General features: G+C 37.9%; 1 protein-coding gene and 1 long non-coding RNA gene across 2 annotated transcripts; one reads left to right on the top strand and one right to left on the bottom strand.

The window, feature by feature from the left end:
- The first annotated feature begins 273 nt into the window (after positions 1-273).
- Positions 274-1,488, top strand: LOC112195189. The gene is made up of 2 exons (XR_002934404.2): positions 274-571; positions 663-1,488. It is a non-coding gene; the product is annotated as an uncharacterized LOC112195189 (long non-coding RNA).
- A 16,442-nt stretch (positions 1,489-17,930) lies between these two features.
- LOC112194338 (stemmadenine O-acetyltransferase) lies at positions 17,931-19,331 on the bottom strand. Its single transcript, XM_024334587.2, has one exon. It carries the CDS (start codon positions 19,329-19,331, stop codon positions 17,931-17,933), a length of 1,401 nt encoding a protein of 466 aa, XP_024190355.1.
- Between the last annotated feature and the right edge of the window lie 2,089 nt (positions 19,332-21,420).

Raw genomic sequence — 21,420 nt, forward strand, 5'->3', positions numbered from 1 at the left:
GATTGAGGGGGGCACCGGATTTCTCTCTCATTTCTCTATACTATACTTTGACTATAGTTTTATATAATAAATTTTTTATTATAAAATACAAAACGGTCAAAAACCTACCCTATTCCCTATGGACCCCCTCATCCCCATTTCTCTATGTCTCTCTGCCACCACCGCACTAACCCCATCTTTTTCTCTTTCTTTGTTCTCTCATTCTTTTTAATTATACTTTATACTATATAATATCTTTTTCTCTAATAAAATACAAAACCTACCCTATACACTCCCATTTCTCTCTGTCTCTCTGTCCCCCATTCCTCTCTCTTTCTTTGTTCTTTTTTCTTTTTAATAATTTAAGTATACTTTATACTCCCATCTCTTTCCACTTAGCTGCAAGCCCGAAACCATTCTTCTTCATCTCTCCAGATTCTCCTCTTCCTCCTCTTTCTTCTTCACTTCATCATAGCAGCAGCTGAAAAGAATAGTTTCGGCAAAAGTCTCTCTCTCAAGTCCCAAACTTTGAAACCCAGTAAATTTTTTTCTTTAAATTGGTTGCAACATTTACTTAATTTCATATTTCCAGGTATTATTCTATGCTCCAGTGTTTATCAATTATTATTCAAAGTGATTTCTAACAACTTGCTCATTCATTAGTTTTCAATTTTCAATATTAGGTGAAGTTGGATTTGCAAGTCAATCTTGATCAGCAAAGAAAAAAGAAGAAGGAAAAAAACTTATTCCAGATTTCCAGGTTTTATTGTTCTATGCTAAAGCATTTTTATAAAATGTCATGTTTGCAGAAAAAAGCATTTTGATGAAATTTCAAATACTGAAAGAGAATAACAATCTGCTCAAGAGTCCTTTAGAACTGATTACTTTTTTGTTTTAGTTGATATGACTCTTTCTCAATTAAAAAGCAGGTTTGAACAAATGAAAACTTTTGAATCTATTTTTGGCTTCTTGTTTGATGCATCTAAGTTAGCTTATTTGGATGATGATGAATTGAAAAGCTGTTATTTGAATCTTGAAACTGCTTTGAGAAGTGGTGAGGGTTCTGATATTGATGCGAAATATTCACTTATGGAGTTACAAATTTTGCCGGAGATGTTGTCGAATGAGGCATATGAAACAAATAGGCCTTGGACATCCATTCAAATTATGGAGTTTGCAAATAAAATGGATATGTTTCCAAGTGTTATGGTTGCCTACATGATTTTATTGACTATACCGGTGACGGTAGCATCTGCTGAAAGAAGTTTTTCGAAATTACAATTATTAAAATCTTATCTGCAGACTACCATGACTCAAGATAGACTGAATGGATTCGCTATTTTAACCATCGAAAGAAATATGTGGCAAATGTTGACTAGGAAAAGATAATTGATGATTTTGCTTAAAAGAAATGCAAGAAGATCAACATCATTTTAGATGATTTGTAAACTTTTTTATACGGGGTTTTGGTTTTATTTCCTCAATGTTGTATAATGTTTATTTATGTAATAGCCTCTAAAAAAAAGATTTAGAGTATGACATTTGAAAGAATCATTACATGTCTATTTAGGCTAATTGGGCACACACACAAAATTTCGCCCTGGGCATTAAAAAGCTCAGGACCGGCCCTGCCCTTACTGCCCAGCCAAAACCCACCTCATACATGTTTCAATTGGGTAAATTGAAGAAGCCAAAACCCACCTCATATGCAGTGAAATATAACTGACTCTCCAAAATCATAACCAAAGTTTCGAAAGAGGTCATAGAGAAACTGGTGCAGATCCATGAGACTTATAACGCACTAGTAGAATCGAATAAACAATATCTCCAGTCAACATTTACATCAAAAGCCCAATTAAATCTAAAGACGAAGCTGCTGGGGATGCCACACACAAAACCTCTTTGCTCCCATCTGAATTGTCCACAATTGAATCTTGTACATCCCTCCACCAACTGAAAAATCCAATTCCATAAGTCCAATCAAAAGATTCAAAATGCAGCCACACCTAAATCTAAAAATCCAAAAATCGATACAATAGAGTCCGAGACCTCATCATTCAATTTTTTTTTTTGAATTTTTCTGTGATATCCAAATCAAACTTTTATCTCCTGATTTCAAAATTGTAAAAAATTGGAACAATTCATAGTATGACCGGAAACTGAAATTTGAGAGTGAATAAGTAAGAGAGAGAGAGAGAGAGAGAGAGAGAGAGAGAGAGAGAGAGAGAGAGAGAGAGAGAGAGAGAGAGAGAGAGAGAGAGAGAGAGAGAGAGAGAGAGAGAGAGAGAGAGAGACCTGTAGGGAACAAAGTAAACTTGCTGCTTGAAGTCGGAGTCGGGACACTGAGTGGAATCAGAGAGATCTTCAGAGACACCAGCGCTCTCCATTATCTTCTTCTTCTATATATATATATATATATATATATATATATATATATATTTATATATATGAAGCCGGGGACGGTCCAATCTTTCGGCCCTGTTACCCAATTGAGTAAATTGGTGGAGCAACAGATCGATGGTTACAGGCCCAGTAGGAGGTACTCAATCGCAACAGATCTTGGAACTGGTTTGATTACGGTTTCTCAGTCCAAGATACTCGATCTCGGCAGCGTCGGCGTCGGCTTCTCGGATTTGAATCTCGATCCGGTTCCAAAGCGGTCTGTGAGGAAAAACTTCTTGGGTTCGGCTAACACGTCTACGCCGAGGTAGGTGTTAAGCAGGTGGGATTAGGGTGGGTAACGGGTTTGCCAGGGCAGATCCAAAAATGGCAGGTTACAGATGAAGATGCATGTGAAGCCTGGCAGAGGTTGTGGGAGGGTTTTTGGGGAGCGGCGAGAATGGATAGAGATAGAGAATGAGGGAGAGGAAGAAGATGAGTATTTTGTCATGGTTTTTGTTGCCTTTTTAGTCCTAAAATGACCATTTTAGCCCTGAAAGTGGGCCCTATCGATGTAGACGGAATCTGAGAAATTGGACATGGTTGAGGAAAATTGATAAGCTCAGGGGGTAAATTGATTAAATTGATAGGACATTGACTAACATGAAGTTACCCCCAAACCTCAGGGGGGTAAACTGAATTTAATCCTAAACTTTATCATAATCACAACATTTCTATATATATCATAATGAATTTAAACGCATTAATTTATTAGAATCATCATAATAATTTTAATTTTCTAGGGTTTTGGTTTTTTTCTTCTTTTTTTTTCAATGGAAAGAAACTAGAAACCTAGGGTTTTTTTCTTGGCTATTGGCTCTGAGCGTGCTGATAATATGTAAAAGTAAAATGAGAATTGGAATTGGACTACTCATTTCATTTCATAGCCCCTTTATATAGGGATAAAATTACAATCGAAACATCAATTAACATCAATTACAATAATGATAGTAAATGCTGATTTGTGATGTGATTGCAATTTCTTGATTCTCTCTTCGTCAGCGAAGGCACATAATGTGTTTTTCTTTTAACAACTTCTTCTTTTTTTCCCTCTTTTCTCATTTTTTCTCCCTTTTTTTTTTTAGTTACAGCATTCTGTTTTAGTATTTTTTTCTTTCTAAAATTTAGTAAGCAACCCTTTATTAGATTAGCCTACATCAAATTTTCATCCTAGAACCACCACGGCATGTATCATAAAAAAAAAAAAAACTCTTGCATTCTATGAACAAAAAAGAGCACCGAACTTATTAACTAAGAAGTAATATAAAGAGTAATTCAAATCAAGAACAACAAAGAATTATAACATTCAATTCATGTATGACATTTATCCAAAATGTTAAGTTACCATTAGAACTGTAGGTCGGATAGAGTCTGAGTGTCTCATTCAAAGCAGCTTGGAGATATTGCATGTTGCTAAGGGCTTCTTAAGTAAGGTTGCCTACAAGTTCATTAGCGCTTGAAGTATTATTCAGACCTTGTTGCTTCTCTACTTCCTGTGCAATACATCGAGATGTGCAAGCATCTCGATATACAAGCATGTCGATATACAAGAAAATATTGCACATGAAGTTAGAGAAGCAACAAGATCTGAATAATACTTACTTCAAATACTGCTTCTGTCGTGTTTGCCGGCAGCAATAAAACCGAGGACTATCTCTCAAAGTAATTTGGATCAATCTGTACGAGACATAGCAATAAATATATATGATCGTTCAAATATTTGATGGGACGTTTTGCCAAAAAAATATTTGATGGGACGTACACAGTGCATCTGAACAATTATGAGTACTCATCAACTGCCATTAGACCAACTTAATTATTACTGAAAAATTCAAGCTATTTAATATCCTTATTTGGTTGGTACACAGTGGACATTGTATATCAGACGGATGTGGTTGGATTATTATAACTAGCAACGTGCCCGCATTTCTCGCAGGTGATAATGTGATGTTAATGGAAAATAGATCGACTAAAAAAATAGTGGTTATTTATTTTTTAGACATAGAATAGTGGTGGTTTAGGTATTTTTTCAATTTACTCTTTTATTTATTTATATTTTATTAACTTCATTTGATAATTATATTAGTGAAGGCTATTATAGACACTTATAAAATTTGGTGAAGCCTTTGACACCAAAAGAGAGCCTCCAATTATAGTAGTACATATAACTCGTTATCTTCGATCTTAGGTAGGTACATTACGTAATTAATTCCTCTCGTACATGTAATACACGCGTTGATCAATGAGTTGGTATAAGACAACTATTCCAACTACTTATAGGGGAGGCTAGTTGTTGTGAGTAGTTGTCCTTCTCCCACGAAAAGACATTAGTGCTAAAAGGATTACGACGAAAAGAGAGAAAAGTCAGGTTGCAGACATGTCCTAATTAATCTTCGATGCCACAACAAAGAAGGGACAAGGAAATAGGATTCGGGTAAGACTTAAAAGGGAGCACCGCCAGTGTTGTTCCCAAATTGATTTATCGATCTTGACTATTAATCCATTAAGCAGAGAGAGACCTATGCTTAAATGGCTACTCAGATCTTGACTATCGATCTCTACTCAGAATGGCTATGTCAAGGGCAGAAGGGGCACATGTAAAGGACTTTAACTGTGCATTGAAACTTTGATGGCTGAGGTGGAGCGGTTACTATCTGCTGAAATAGAAGGCGACAAATGATCTCATTATAGATCACCAGAATATCAGGGGCCAACAATTTCCTGCACTATAGCGTTGTAGCTTATCTTTCGCGTATGCTTGAATCTAGAACGGGAGCATACCAATTTTCTTCCAAAAAGGCGCAGAAGGATTTGGAGGATCTTCCCCTAGCAACTGATCGCTAGCCAATCTATAGTCTGACTTGACCGTGAAAGTTCCTCTTCTTTTAGGTGCCCAAGTCCATCTATCTTCATCAGTCTAGGGATGGCAATAATCCCCATCGGGTATTCGACCCGAACAGGCAGAAATTCGCAGGAAATTGGGTAACGGGGACCGGGATCCCCAGTATTCGAATTCTGAAATCGGGTACGGGGCGGGGATGATATTTTGATCCCCAACCCCATACCCACCCAATAAGAATTGTCTGAAATATATTTATTATATATTTTTAATCTTATTTATAAATAAATATTTATGTAAACTTCATCTTTTTGTCAATATTTAAATTCTGTCAATATATTTTTGATATTATTCACTTCACCTTGTTGGAGTGAATGAGCAAGTTGTTAGGTTACATTAAGAGCATCTTTAGCAATGCTAGCTATTTTTGAGTTAAATTTTAGCTAAAGTAGCTAAAAAGTCATTTTGGCTAGCCATTTTAGAAATAAGTCTGCATTAGTGCTCTCTATTCTAGCTAGCTTTGAATTTATATTATTTTTAAATGAAGATTAAATAGTTTAAATATATTTATATGTTATATAAAATAACTCAATAGGAATGTTTTAAATTATAGAGAGTCTCATCTCGTTCTCTATATTTAGGAGCGAGATAGCTAAAAGTTATAATAGAGCGCCATTAGGAGTCTGATGCAGCAGCTAAAATATATAAAAAGCTAAACATGGTCTCCAAAATAGTTAAGGAGCAAAAATAGAGTCTGCTAAAGATGCTCTAAGCAACTGCCTGTGGAATTTTTTTTTGTCGAATGAAGACTTTTATTGTTCTTTTTTAAGCAAAACTTGTGTTTTTGTTTGATTGAAATAAATAATTTATTTTATTTTGATGTTTGATTTTAACTTCAATGTTTGATTTTAACTTCATACTTTACAATCCATAATTATTTGTATGAATTTTTATATAATAAATTAGTAATATAGTTAACGGGGTTTGAGGCGGGTACAAGGACCTAATCCCCAATGGAGACGGGGACGGAGAATCCCCAGTTTCTTATTATGGGAATTGGGGCGGGTAAGAGGATGGAGAATGAAGTTGGGTATGGGGATGATAATTTAATCCCCTTACCCTACCCTCCTCATTGCCATCCCTACTTCATTTCCTCTTGAACTAATTGGCAGAAGCATAATCTGATCAACTATAGAGATTACCAAGCAACAGAACATCCCTCTGACCTGGCTCCACCATCAAGTCTGAAACCAGCTTGTAATTCGGATAAATAAAAAATAAAAATTTAATTTTTTTTTTTTAAAAGGACCTAAGTCCACCCCCTGCAGCCCCGGGTCCTGCCATATGGATGTAGATACTCCATTACCAATCTTCCTTTTGATACTAGCCTTAAGCACCTCTCTAACCTTATGAATTAATGCTTCACCAAGAATACGATGTTGAGTTAGCTAGGTCCACTATCCAAAAAGAACAATGTGCGAAATAGATAGTTCTATACAAACAACTCACCAAAGAAACCCGAATTTTGAATGAGTCTCTCCATGTTTAGCCAACAATGCAAGATTAAAGGCATACAAATTAATGTTTGAACCCCAAACCACCCTGCTCTTTAGATTACACAACTCATCCTAAGCAAGCAAATGTATAGCACGTACGCTTATCCTTAGTATCACCCCATCAAAATTGGGCACACGGTATAATTCATCACAAAAACCTTGAGGAAGAAGGTAACAATTCATAGCATAAATGGGTACAACTTTAATTAAAATTTCTTTATAAGCTGCACTGCTCAACAACTTCTTTTTCCAACCCTTGAGCTTCTTACCAAGATATTTCTCATGCACCTCCCCATTACAATCCCATCTTGATTTTTATGAAATTAAATAACATAAAATGTGGTAATTAAAGAGTGCCACTATAAGAGAAAATAGCATAAGTGAGGAATTTTATTGTGACAATTCAAAATTCGTCACAAAAGTTTGACAAATACGAGGAAATTTCAGCTGTCGCGCGTTGTCGCACATGATCCCATTGGCGATAATCAATTTATCAAATTTCGACAAGCTCAAATGTAACGAGTGACAGGCAAAGGGGACGAGTCATCTACCTCGCAACTTAATTGGACCTTCGAGCAAGCCCAATTCACGTCAAATGGAAGCTCTCTACGAGAAGCCCAATTCAAATGATTGACATGCATTTTGAAAGAAGCCAACATGCTTATTTACCATGCAATACGCGTAGACCCAAGCTACGTTTGGGGCTTATACGGCGGGATGTGGTGTGGAAGGTAACGGATCATGTGAGGCCCATTGTTATGATATGGCCCATCGATAATTTTGGACTTGGGAACCAAAATTCATGCTTGGAGGACCAATATCTTAACATGGGCTAGCGGAGAGATGAAAGCAGGCCCAACAAGACTTAGAGCCCACTAGAGTCACTTCCCTACCCAAAGTCCATTACACCAGTCTCTAGCCCAAAACTCGTTGGAATCGTCTTCTTCCCCAAACCAGAAACGTTGTTCTATCAAGTTGCTGCTGGGATTATTGCTTCAACCTTTCTGGTAAGAGCCCCGAATCTATGGAAAAGCTTTCCAATTCGTATCTTCCGAAATCCTGCTTCAATTTCCAATAACCCTTAGATTTTTGTGATCACAATTTACAATAGCAGAAATTAGGGGATTAGAATCCCTCAAATATCACAGCAGCACAAAATCTGGGATCCCTATCACTGTCCTATACCTGTACCACCAATCTTCCCCCTCATAGCCAGAGCAAGCTTTTACTCTTTTGGTTTCATGGGGAAAACAAAAGCTGAAAGCTTTAGAATGATCCCACCAAAACTGAGAATACCCTTTCAAAGCCTCTGGTTCTCGGCACAAATCTTCCCCTCCTATCTCCACAAAAAGCGAGCTCATCACCGTTGGAAGCAAGCCACAACAACCCAGAAATATCAAGCAAGAGATCAAGCTCTATCTCTGAATCCCTAGCCATCAATTCCTCCCAATCGACCTTGACTCAAAACCCAGAAATCATGCCATTGCTGGAACTCTCTCTCTCTGCTAAACTCCCAGGCATCTAGCTCCCACACCACATCTACCTGTAAGTTCTGTTCTCGTGAAATCTAATCCAATTGCTGCTGTTATTATCTAGTGCAATCACTGCTGTTATCATCTAGCTGGTCACAACGAGGTTGTTCTTAGGTCCAACCTTTGATCAACTTTGGGCCTAGTCTCGCTTAATCAAGAGGGCCCTGCTGCAAAAGATCCAAAACACAAAATTGCCCTCACACAAATAAAGTAGGTATTTGCGAGAAATTGACAGCTGTCGCCCATATGACATTATGCGACACCCAATTTCTCACAAAATGTCAATTAGGCGACAATTTCTACCAATTGCTGGTTAATGTTTATGCGACAACTTTAACTTCCTCGCAAAAGATTAATTAGGCATCGATTTCTGCAGATTGTCACTTAATTTTTAAGTGACAACTAGATTTTTGTTGTTAAACATTGATTTAGCAACAACTTTGTGAATTAATGTTGGTTAGTATTTATGTAATTAACAACCTTAACTCTCCTCATTGAAAATCAATTGAGCAACAACTTTAACGGATTGTCGCTTAATATTTATGTGCCAACTTGGACTTCCTCACTGAAACTAATTAAGCGATGATTGATACTAGTTGTCAGTTAATGTTTATGTGATAATTTTGATTTTCTCGCAAAAGACTAATTAAGTGATGACTTCCACATGTTGTCACTTGATATTTATGTGGCAGCTTGAACTTCCTCACTGAAAACCAATTACGCGACGACTTCTAGGGGTTGTCAGTTAATGTTTATGTGACAACTTTAATTTTCTCGCAAAAGGCCAATTAGGCAACAACATCAACAAGTTGTTGATGTTTATGTGACAAATTTAATTTTCTTGCAAAAAAATCACTTAGGCGACAACTTTAACAGGTTGTCACTTAATGTTTGTGTGACAACTTGAACACTTCCTCGCTGAAAAGCAATTAGACGACGACTTGTACGAGTTGTCGGTTAAGTTTATGTGACAACTTTAATTTTCTCACAAAAGACCAATTAGGCAACAACTCCTACAGCTTATCATTTAATAATTATCTGACAACTTGAACTTCCTCATTGAAAATCAATTAGGCACGACTTATATGAATTGTCATTTATTTTTTGTGCAACTATTAAAATTTCGTCGCATATTATTTGTATTTTCTTGTCGACGTGAAATTTTTCTTTCCTAGTTAAATTATTATTATTATTATTATTTTGAAATAAAGGACTGGTGCGGCTGTCCTCAAGCCTTGATTAATGTTGAATATAAGGGGGGGGGGACATTAAGCCTAAACTCCTGATTACAATAAGCATACATAGAACATCCTGAAATAATAACAAGAGTCTCTACTAAATAAATGTATTCAAATAAGCACCAACTAGCAAAGAGTGCACCATAAGATACTCTATTTGCTTTGACATAGCGGTGATATAACAGAAAGATAACTCGATATGTAACCCGATCACAACGTAGCATAATTACCATAAGCACAACTTTCCTACTATGTTGCTGCTGGAAAGTAAATCCGACAACACTTAGTTTTATCCTGCCACTAAGAGGTTGCGACCATTTAACAATGGATCGTCGACTCGCTAGGCTAGACAAGACATTTAGAGTGCATACACAAGCATTTAGCCCGACTAGCCTTACAAAATACTTGTAGGGACTTATTACATGCCAATAGCGAGACAACACTAACCAACAATAAAAAGGAAAACGAAAAACATAAATAAAATTACCAGCCCAGGTCGGGCCCAAGAAGACGGCCCAAGCTCAATTATCACTGCAGGCAAGTTGATCACAAGATGCTAGCCAAGCTTGGCCCGATCCTACCACCGCTGACAGCCATGTTCGCTTGATCGCCATCAACCTTGCTCCATCCTCGCAGCGCCGTGGAGAAGCACCACCATTTCCAGCCATTCCTTTCACCAAGTCGGAGTCCAATGTCGTGACCCAGAACTATCATTTTCGATCAGAACCAATCTAGATTAGTCGGTCTGATCTGAGCCAATCAACGCCGCCATGATCTCATCCTCTCCAGTCCATCTCTGAACCTACAAAAGCACTCCATACTGCCAATTCGCCGATCCCAACTCAGGCCAGCAAGAAAGGAACCAAAACCCGCCAGCCACCTTGATCTCCCCTACCATCTTCTCCAGTTCCTTGTCCAATCAAAGGTCTGAACAAACAAGCAAACCCAATTCAAACAAGTCTTGTCTGACGACAGAGTCACTGGACGCGCCGCCAAACTGAAAGAACAAATTTTCTTTGAAAACCCTAGCGCTCTCGCTCTCGGGACCTCTCAAAACCTTGGGAATATCATCATATCACGACCTAGGTGTCCCAGACGGTCATGCCAAAGCCTATCTGTGTCAGAATCTCATAAATCATCTCTCATAACATGATTAGATTCAATTATTTGAATAGTGGTTGCATACAACCCACTAGATCGACACATAAGTTTCTCTAAGACTCTTTTATGTCCGTAGTCATTAGAGGTGATGCAAATGAACTCTTGTCCATTCTCACAATGTGTTTCCACATGAAAACCATTGGCTCTTATATCTTTGAAGCTCAAAAGGGTTCTTTCGGCCCTAGGAGAGTAGAGAGCTTCAGTGACATTAATGATTATGCCATGTGGCAACAAGAATTGAGCTAGTCCTCGACCATGAATCAATTTAGATGACCCTGCCATTGTAGTCACTGAAGATCGAGTAGGCGTCATCTCAAGAAATAACTGCCTATTTCGAAGTATGGTGTGCGTAGTAGCACTATCCACGAGGCATTCTAGCTCTCCGAGAAACATACTTGAATGAATAAAGTTCGAATCAAAATCGACACTTTATTTCGATGAAAGCCAATGATTACGTCAAAGTTTCTAAATTCAATCCAAAAAGGATAATCAAGCTTAGACAAGTAGTAGTTACTCAATCCGTTTGGTAATTCCAATTTGGTTGTGACCAGGTAAGGTAAGGCGAGATTATGGTGGAGCGTTGCTCACTTTTAAAACCGTTCTCTCAATTCAAACCTTTCCTAGACATTGCAATTACTCTTGAGTACGCCTAGTGAGAAAGAGTTACAACCACTGTCTTTGTTGATAGTTTCCAAATTTTTTTGGATTTGGATTGAAACCAATGACATTTATATTGTCAAATTTTTATGCTTACGAACGCTCTTAGTCCGTAGCCTACGAACGCTCTTAGTTCGTAAAAATCGATGCTCACGGACGCTCTTAGTCCGAAGATCACGAACGCTCTTAGTTCGTATGTAGCGTGAATCCCCACGATTCCTCTTTTAGCAAATCGAACCCACGTTATAGAAAGATGGGATGTAGAAGAAGGGATTTTGTAAGTCCCCGAAGAAAAATAAAAATAAATTTAAATTTCAAAAAGGGGAACAACTTACTAGTGAAAACTTACTCATGAATTTCAGAATTTGAAATTCTCAATACACGCGCGTGTTGATGCAGGTGTGTAGGATTACAGGCGTGCTATTGATCCTGGGTCAGGGATTACAAACTATCTTTCAATCCCTACTGTGTGGCCGATACAGGTTTGGCCGAGGTAAGCCGAGGAGCTGGCCGATGGATGCGTGCGCAGGGGCGCATAGGCACTGCAGGGGCAGGCACGAAGATGAGGCTAGCGTGGGCTAGGAGCTGCTGCAGTGATGCTTGAAGGTGGCAGCGGCGGTTTTCAAGGATTTTTTTATTGAAATTCGGAGCAGATTTGCCTCTGAACAGCTTTCACTTCGATTAGTGTACATGTCTCAAAACAACTCCTATAAGTCTGAAATTCGGAGGTCAGATAGAAGAGCTAGAGACGAAAAACTTTAATGAAAATAGGATTTTAATCTGAGGTCCCGATCAAGACGTTTCGGGGCTTGCAAGCAGGCTAATCTGCACAGGAACTAGCGTCCTGCTGTACTGCAGGGGTAGCAGGCGTGCGACGATGCTGCAGGGGAAGTAGGCGGCACATGGGTGCGTGAGGGCTGCAGGGGCAGCTTGCAGTGCAGGGGTGCACAGGTGGGCAGCAGCGGCAAGTCTAGCACGGGCTAGGTGCAACGGTGGAAAAGGTGATGTTGAAAATTTTTCTGGTTTTGGATTTTTGATCTCAAGGTTAGGGCTCATGCTGATAATGTGTTTAAGAATAATAGAATTGAGAGAGATTGATGAGAGAATTGTGTATCATTATTGAGAATAGGAGCCCTATATATATGGATTACAAAGTACATGTTCTAATGTTACAAGGAAAACTAATCCGAGTAGGACTAGGAATTCTAGAACATTCTCTCTTATTACAGCTATGAAACTACTCCTAGTTTGAATAGGCTATCATTAGGAAGTTTTATTTGGAACTTCCAAACAAAACTTCTGCGACAACGGCACCAAAAACTTGTTGGAGACAACATTGAGTATGAAGTGTGTGCAAATTTGTGTATGATGTTTCTTAGTTCCAAGTGTAGAAGGTCAAGTTTTAGTAAGGGAAAGTGTAGAGTATCGTACCCAAGGGATTGGGGGAAACTCCACCCTAGCTAGATTACCGCAAGAAAGCCTAGAAAAAAAGATATATGCAATCTACCTTTTTACAAAGTCACAACCTTAGCCCTTTGGAAGCTATAAATCATGAGGATGGTATTAACAATTATGGTAGTGAACGGCTTGATTGATTTTAATTTTTATGCAAACAAATTAAAAGTACACAAAAATAAAGTATGCAAATAAAAATAGAGATTTTGATATAAGAGAGAAATAGAGGCTTAGGCTTCATATCTAGCCTTACTCATGCACACAATATAACCCAAATTTAATGTAACAACATGTTTTGATAAATTTCCCCTTAGTGCTTTGATGAAGCTACCAAGAAACCAACTAGTTATGCAATTTTAACAATCTCTTATGAAGCAAAGCTAAATTACACAACCTTTATACCATTCAAATCTTCCGGATTATAAATGGTCTATGGTGCTATGAGCCTAAATTCTTCCGGAACCTAAACTCACAACATCATGCTTTAATTTCAAGGTAAGAAATTCAAGCAACTTAGTTCTTTCCGTAGGAATAAGCTAAGCCACCACCTATTTAGCTACACATGCTCACAAAATCAAGAGTTTATCAAGTTCATGTTTCCGATTCATTAACTTCCTAAAGCATGCTTCTAGGTGATAAATCTATGAACACACTTAGGATACATTAAAGTATAATAGCCAAAATATTCAAAACATGCATAAACATCAAAGAACATAAAGATTACATTGTTTTGGGCACAAGTTTGTCCCAAATTCAACTAGTCACAACTCATATTTACACAGCTACAAGCCATAAACATCATAAATAACAAATAAAAGAGAGCAAAGAGTGGAGAACAAGTGATATACCCACGGGTTTGACTCTTTTTGGAGCCAAACCAATAGAACAAGATGTCTCTATTGTCTCCTAGATTCTATATGAGAAGAGAAATGCTTCAAAGTATAGGGATTTTAGTTTCTAGAACCCAAATCACTATACAAATCCACAAAATCTCAAGAACAAAATAAGAACAAGGCTTGAATGTGTGAGAAACAAGAGAAGTGATTGATCAAAGTGTGTAGAAACTTCAGTTTTGGTGAAACCCAAGTGGCTACACATCTCTCTCTTACACAAAATCAAAGATCTATGAACTAGCTATGAAAAACTAGAAGGAAACTATGCTAGAACTAGAGAAAAAAGAGATTTTGATGTTGCAAAGTGAGAGAGTAAAAGGGTGAATGGTTTTGGGGAGAGAAAATGGGCTATTTAAAGGCAAAGGAAATTCAAATCAAGGGTGGAGATCAAAAGGAATGAAGGGCTAGATGTGATTGACAAATGTGTAAGCACAAAATGTGGATCTAGTTTTTAACTCCACATAGAAATGACCTAGAAAGCCCATAGATATTTTGGTGGAGGAGAAAAAGTAAGGGTAGAAGGGTCATTGTGTAGGGGAACAAAGTAATAAATGGGACACAAAGGTGTAAGGTGTAAGAATGAAACTACTTGTCATCTTTTAAATTTGGAATTTCAAAATAACCTACACCTCAAGTCTTCCCACCTAAAGTCTCTAACCATAATTAGCTCTTTCTTGTCCTCCACACATGTTCTTGGTCGGCCAACTTGGCCGGAAATGTCCGGAATCCAGCGTTGACCACAATTGACCCATTTTTTGTCCGTTTGCGCACTTTCTTCTCCTTTCTTCCTTCAATTGAATCTCCACCGAGAGTTCAAAATTTGCCTTTGACTTCTTCATAAAAAATGTTCCTCCATGAGTGTAGATCATCCAGGTAAAATTTCAGAGCTTAGTTCGCCTTGGTTTGGCTGGAAATACTGCCGGAATCTGTACAGGTCCTGTTTTACAGTCTTCGTCTTTTAGTCAGAAATTTGTGCTGATCGTTTGAAGGCCTTCCACTCTGAATTAGCTCTTGTACTCTTCATAAGAAATTATCCTTAGGATTTCTAGAATGGATCTGAAAAGTTTCAACTCATTTGAAGTTCATTTGGTTAGTCTTCCACTCCTCCTTCCTTGCCTAGCTCAGTTTCTCCTAGTTGGAGTAGAAAAATGTGTTAAAATTGACTTTTTAGTGCATTTCCAAGTTTCTCCATCATTTCCTAGCATGATAAGGAAAACGTAATATATATATATATATATATATATATATATATATATATATATAAACACAAAGGTTAAGGAAAAGTGCAAGATTAGGGGAATAATTAATAGGTAATTATGGACCTAACAAAATACCTCACACTTACACTTTGCTTGTCCTCAAGCAAAAACATAAATTAAACTAGCATGAACAAACTAAAAGGCTCACTTGCATCCTTGATGAGTTTAACCATTTTCCCTCAGAGAACCATGACTTAGTTATTTGACTTTCAATTAAGCAAGCTTAGAAACTAAATTTTCGAAATGCAAAGCTAATAATTAGATTTGGAAAGTCATGCTCAACAAAGTATATGCATATGCCGTGTGTGCCACCGTAAATGATTCATGTGGGATTAACTTGAATCGCATTTGTCTAACCATCAAACTCACATGGATATCACTCATTTTCACTCAAGTGTTTAATGGACAGTGTTTGCACTCAAAAACAATTCAATTGACATGGTTTCCATAAGCTTGCTCTTCCATCTTTTCTCCACATGATCAATGCATGAGTTCTCTTGGATCACAAGGTCTTTTATTTAGGTTGTAATGGGGCTTAGGTGAGGGGTTAAAGAAATAAAGGGAAATGTAAGTACAAATTCTAAGCCTCATAGTAAGCAATTCTCTTGTTGAGTTCCTTTTTCTTTAAGACTCCAGGTGTTTTGTAAAACCTTCTTTTTCCTTTCACAAACCCAAAAACTAAAAACTATTATTCCCCCTTTTGTACAACCCACACTCTTTTTGTATTTTTTTTTTTACTCACACTATTTTTGCATAATACTTTTTTTTTTAATTGTTTTTTTTTCCTGGCTACAACCCGTAGCTCACACAGACAAATATTCTACCTCACCTCACACTTATTCTTTTGTAATATCCTCAAACCCATTTACAAGCACCAAACTAATAATAGGACTCACATTGCTTACCACTTGGCTTAGAAAGGTCGGAAAAGTGTTTAAGTTTTTAAAAGGTAGACATTTGTGGTGGTAAAAAAATGAAAAGGCTAACACATATTTACAAAGGCTCAAATTGGCTAATTAATGAATTTTTAACATTAAGGACAAAAGCTATTTGGCCATGGTGGATTCCTAATGCCTTGGTCTTCCCCAATAACAACTCATGCTTGATATAAAGTCTCGAAAGATTTGGAGCAAGTTCTAGATTACACGCACAATGAATTGATCACACAATGAAAGAATTAGTGCATTTTGACTATGTATGCACTCTTTTAGGCTCAAAAGCTCACATAATTAGGCATAGATAGTTCAAACAAATTTAGTCCTCATCTTTCCCACATGAAGGCATCTAAGATGACATAGGCAATATGAGTTTGAATGCATGTGAGCACAAAACGCTAAATCCATTTATTAAATAAGGATTGATCTTCAATCGCTAAACATGATCAAAATCAATCAATCCAATTAGACATAAGTTTGGTCTCATCCTCGGGGGTTATTTCTGTTTAGGAACCAGGCAAGCAAGCCAAAATCTTTTTGTATTTTTCAAAAAATTTCAATTTTTATGGATTTTTCAATAAGAAAATGAAAAGAAAACAAGGGGTTAGGAATGAAATTACTTAGCCTTACACCTCACACTTAAATCACACATTGTCCTCAATGTGCCGTTATGAACAATTGTGAAACACGTGCGAAGCTTAAGACCAAATAAAACTTCCTAATGATAGTCAACACAATTTGATAGCCTACGTCGATTTCCTTCAACAAAAAAAAGTTGTACATTGGTAATCCGTCTATATAATTCTCGACCCCCCAAATTACAAATTCTGATTCCACCCCTATAATCAAGGGTATAATTCCATTATTACAGCCAAAAAAAAAAAAAAACACCCACACCCTCTAACGAGGATCCGACTCCTCTAAAGTGAGGAGAGTGTGAATTTACTTCAATTTCATAAAATCTGGACTCTCTATCTAATCTAAAGGTCATGACAATTGACACATCACTGTTCCATCAATTTTTAGTTTTTTTGTCTAAACCATAGTTAACTTGTCGTTAACTCAAGAAAATAAAAAAATTAGGGATTTGGCGTGGAGTTGCTGCGTGTTCTTTCTCTGTGTTTCTGGCCATGGCAACTCATTCATGGTTGCAGAGGAGAAGAAGAAAAGAAAAGAAAAGGCTGACTTGCAGTGAATAGCAGCAATGAATATGCCATGTGAATTATAAACATAACCCTGGAAGTTGTGTCAATTAGAAAATTCATCAAGAAGCAATACTATATCGGGAAAAACTCAAATTGAGTAAGAATGAGTTCGTAATTCCATGACTAATATAAGTTAAGTGCAATTTCTCCTACCATCTGATAGAAATTTCCAATGCTTTCCCAAGTTTCAATCTTGAATGCTAGCTAATAATTGTCCTTTGTTGTTACACAAGTTTTTTTTCTTCTTCTTAAATTCATGACGTTGGCTAATGGATCACTAAACAATTGTTGAATATATAATTCTAGCATTGGAACAAACCAAAGGGCAAACGCAACTGAGACAATGAATGGTAAATCAATAACAGCACGATTTGTTTATTCTTTTCTTCAACCATGGATGAGTTGCCATGGAAGCTCAGAGAAAGCAAACACAACAACTCAAATCCCTAATTTTTTTTTTTCTAGAGTTAACGGCAAGTTAATTATGGTTTAGACGAAAAACTAAAAATTAATAGAAGAGTGATGTGTCAATTGTCATGATCTTTAGATTAGATAAAGAGTCCCGATTTTATGAAATTAAAGTAAATTCACACTCTCCTCACTTTAGAGGAGCTGGATCCCTCTAACGAACAGCTATCAAAGATACATCATAAATTTTTAGAGGAAGACCAACAAATTAAAGAAAATCTCACAAGTGAAAGGGTGATCGATGCACAGCCATCGCAGCTTTACAACCAATATGGTACGTAGTTTAATTTGTATAAATTTTAAGATTTCCTCTTTCAAAATCGTGAGAGCAAACCCTTAAATCCCCCCGATCCAGACTTTACCGATCTAGTCTGAATAGGTTTTTTGATTGAACCCGAACCAACCGAACTCAAACTCAGCCGTGAGAGCAACTTGGGGTCCCTTTCAAATTTAACCATGACCTCTTCCCTCAAGCAAACGTGGACCTCTATTCCACCACCCTCTTTGGGGTCGACGAAAACGATCGTGTTCGCGAAGCTGAACGCCGGAACGCCCACATACGTTGGTCTTCCCCAACCAAAGTCACTGTCATACAGAGGAAACTTGCATATACTACTGAACATGGACGTCACGGTACTCTCTCCTCTCTTATAAACATCAGCATATCTCTCCAGAAAACCCAAATGCTCATCACACTGATGAAGTTTTTTCACGTAGTCGTCGGTAATGTTGCTTATTTGCTCTCGTGAGTGCTTGATGAAACCACTAGAATATTCTGCCCCCGAGGATGTTGGAGATGTTATGGAAATCCCGACGAGGTTTCCAAACACAGATTGCGGCAACGGTGGATTGAACAGTGGACGAAGATTGACAACATTCATCACTCTATACAACTTGTCGTCAACATGATCATCATCTTTCGAAGCAGCCACTATTCGGCTCCATAGAAAAGCTGATAAGGACTCGACACGCGAGGGGCGCTTGATCAACGGTTTGTCTAGGTCGACATATTTTGCTCTGAGGTCCTCAATGTTGGCGGCATCAAACACAAACCTTTTTGTTGTCACTTTATTCTTTCTCATACCAAAGCTTGCATCGTGTTGTGTGAATATCTTTGGCGGGAAGAATGTTGCTGAAACAAACTGTGGAGGCTCGATTTCAGCTTGATGATCTCCGAGGGCACGTCGGGAAGTGGCAGCCCAAGCTTTGATGAACATGAGCATAGATAACCCATCTGTAAGCTTGTGGGAAAAGGAAATCCCAATAGCGACTCCACCGCATTCAAAAATGTTAAGCTGCACACCGAGGGAGAATTCATTAACATCTCCTTCAAATGGGACGAGTTTGGTGAGTTCACCAGGGATGGGATCGTCGAGAAGGTCGGAAAGCGTGGTCTTGTTGACTCGAGCTTCAAGGTACTCTATGCCCTCATCATTGCAGTGAACATAAAGGTTGTCTTTGAGTCGTCCAGCGAGTGGGTAGAAAAGGGTTAAGACCTCGGCTAACGACTTCTTGAGATGGCCGGATATCTCGCTAGTTTCAGGTTGTGTCACTTGTGAGTCTCCTCCATTCAGTTCATAGAAGTGCACAAAACAGAAGTAGGATGGGCTATTGATTTGATCAAGAAAAGACAAGGGGTGATAGCGAAGATGGCCGGGGGTTGGAGAAGATGGTTTGATATTCTCCTTAGAGCTTACTTGCACTTCAAGCTTCATTCCGGCCGGCTAGCAATATGGATCTTCTAATGAAATCGATTGTGGTTATATAGTGTTATATACATAAGTCATTGTTTTCGTTCTTCTTTTGTTTTTTGTTTTGGCAAAGACGCAAGTCATAAATTTTTAATTTTTTTTTCAAATTTTAATTTATTATTATTTTATGAAAAAAGAGCCAAGTCATTGTTTAACTTCTATGGAACCGATTCTTCTAAAAAAAAACGTCTATGGAACCGATAAATAATTATTTGCTTGGTTAATGTATTGGGTAGTTACAAGAACAATTCTTAGGTTTCCCCCTAAGATGAATGAGCATATTCTACCCCATTGTCAATTAACGTATAATAACTTTATAATTTTCTAATCCAACCATTCATGTTGTATAACGTAATACAAAGATTAGCTTTATAAAAAATCAATCAAATTGAAGACCTTTCAGTTATTCATTTCTATGAAATACATGGACGGTTCATCATAATAGTAGTAAATGTTGTTAGAACCATCCATTTGTTTAATTCTTCTAATTAAACGATTTCTGATTCGATTGATTTTTTACAGAGATAATCTTTGAAGGCTAATTTAAGATATGAACCGTTGGATTATAAATTTATTAAATAAAAGTATATTAATCGACAATAGGGGTGAATATGCTCATTCACCCTAGGGGTGAACCTAAGAATTGTTCAGTTTATAATTGAACGCTGACACATGATCCACTAGGCAATAAAGGACACGTGTGTATGTCTGTATGACTTTCAGTCATTAGAATAAATTTCTATCTATTAGCAGAGACTTTATATTCTATCTATTATATTAGGCGGAGACGTTACAATAAGGCAGTGTTTGGATAGAGGAAAAAGTGATGATTGTTTAAGTAAATCCAAATTGTGTCTTGCCCAAACTCTAGGTTACTTGACCTAGTGGTAATAGGATTTTAATTAGAGATAATCTCGGAGAATATCTTAGAGATATCAATCCATTCATTGTATGATTACGTTTCCTTGTACAATTCAGATTCTATGCATTGTAATCCTCTATATAAAGAGGCCCTTATTATCAATGAGAACACACAGTAATTTTCTCTCAAATATCGATTCCCTAAAACACGTTATCAGCACGAAGCCCTAACCCTGAAACCCTAAATTCGTAGCCTTCAAATCCCAGAAACCTCTGCCGCCCACCTTGAAGCTCTGAACTCCAGGAGTTCAGAACCGACGGCGCCACCCCAAGAACCAGCCGGATTTATACCGAACTGGCCTCTAGAAAAAACAAAAGATTCCCTGACCGGTTCGCATTCTTCCAGTCCTCCTCCTACCGTGAAATTTTTCCAAGACAGGCAGCCAAAACCCAGCGATCTGGAACAGGAAAAATCATGGCAACAACCTGCCTGAAAGTGCTTGAACCGGCCGGCAAAACATCTGCACCTTGAACCGCCAGCCAAACCTTCATCTGCATAAGTGCACTGTTACCCAGCCCTGACTTTGATGAGCCCAGCAAGCGAGGAGCCCAACTACGCAGCCCAGAAGGAAAAGCAAAGCACGACCCAGAAGGAAAAGAAAGCCCTCGGCCCAGAAGAAGAAAACAAGCCTCCGGCCCAGAAGCCCACTGCTCCAAGCCCGCTGATGTCAGCCCAACATCCACTGACAGATCAGCATCCACGTCAGCCCAGCCACGTCAGCAACTTCGGCGACATGTCACAGCAAGCCACAGGCGACTTTTTCCGGCAACCTATTTCGAGGTATTTTTTTCTAAAAGTTTTTAGAGTTTTTTAATTCAATTTCTCTTCTTTTCTCGGGGACTTGCAACCTCCCTTTTTCTACCCCCATTTCTTCATCATAGGGGAGACCAAATTAAGTTGAACTGTGGGGGTTTGTGCTCACTCCAAGCTTGGAGCTTGTAGAGTCCTCCAAACTTAGAGTTTGTTGAGATAAAACGATCGACCACAAACATCATTGTTTCGATCTAATTCAACCCCTCTTGGAATCAAATTTCTTGGAAGCAACTACGCTCAGAAATTTTTATTGTTTTTGTGGTAGCCTTTTCACTCCGAAACTAACCATTTTCCTTGTTCTTTTTCAGGATGAGTAAC

Source organism: Rosa chinensis, chromosome 3, assembly GCF_002994745.2.
Source record: "Rosa chinensis cultivar Old Blush chromosome 3, RchiOBHm-V2, whole genome shotgun sequence".
NCBI lineage: Eukaryota > Viridiplantae > Streptophyta > Magnoliopsida > Rosales > Rosaceae > Rosa > Rosa chinensis.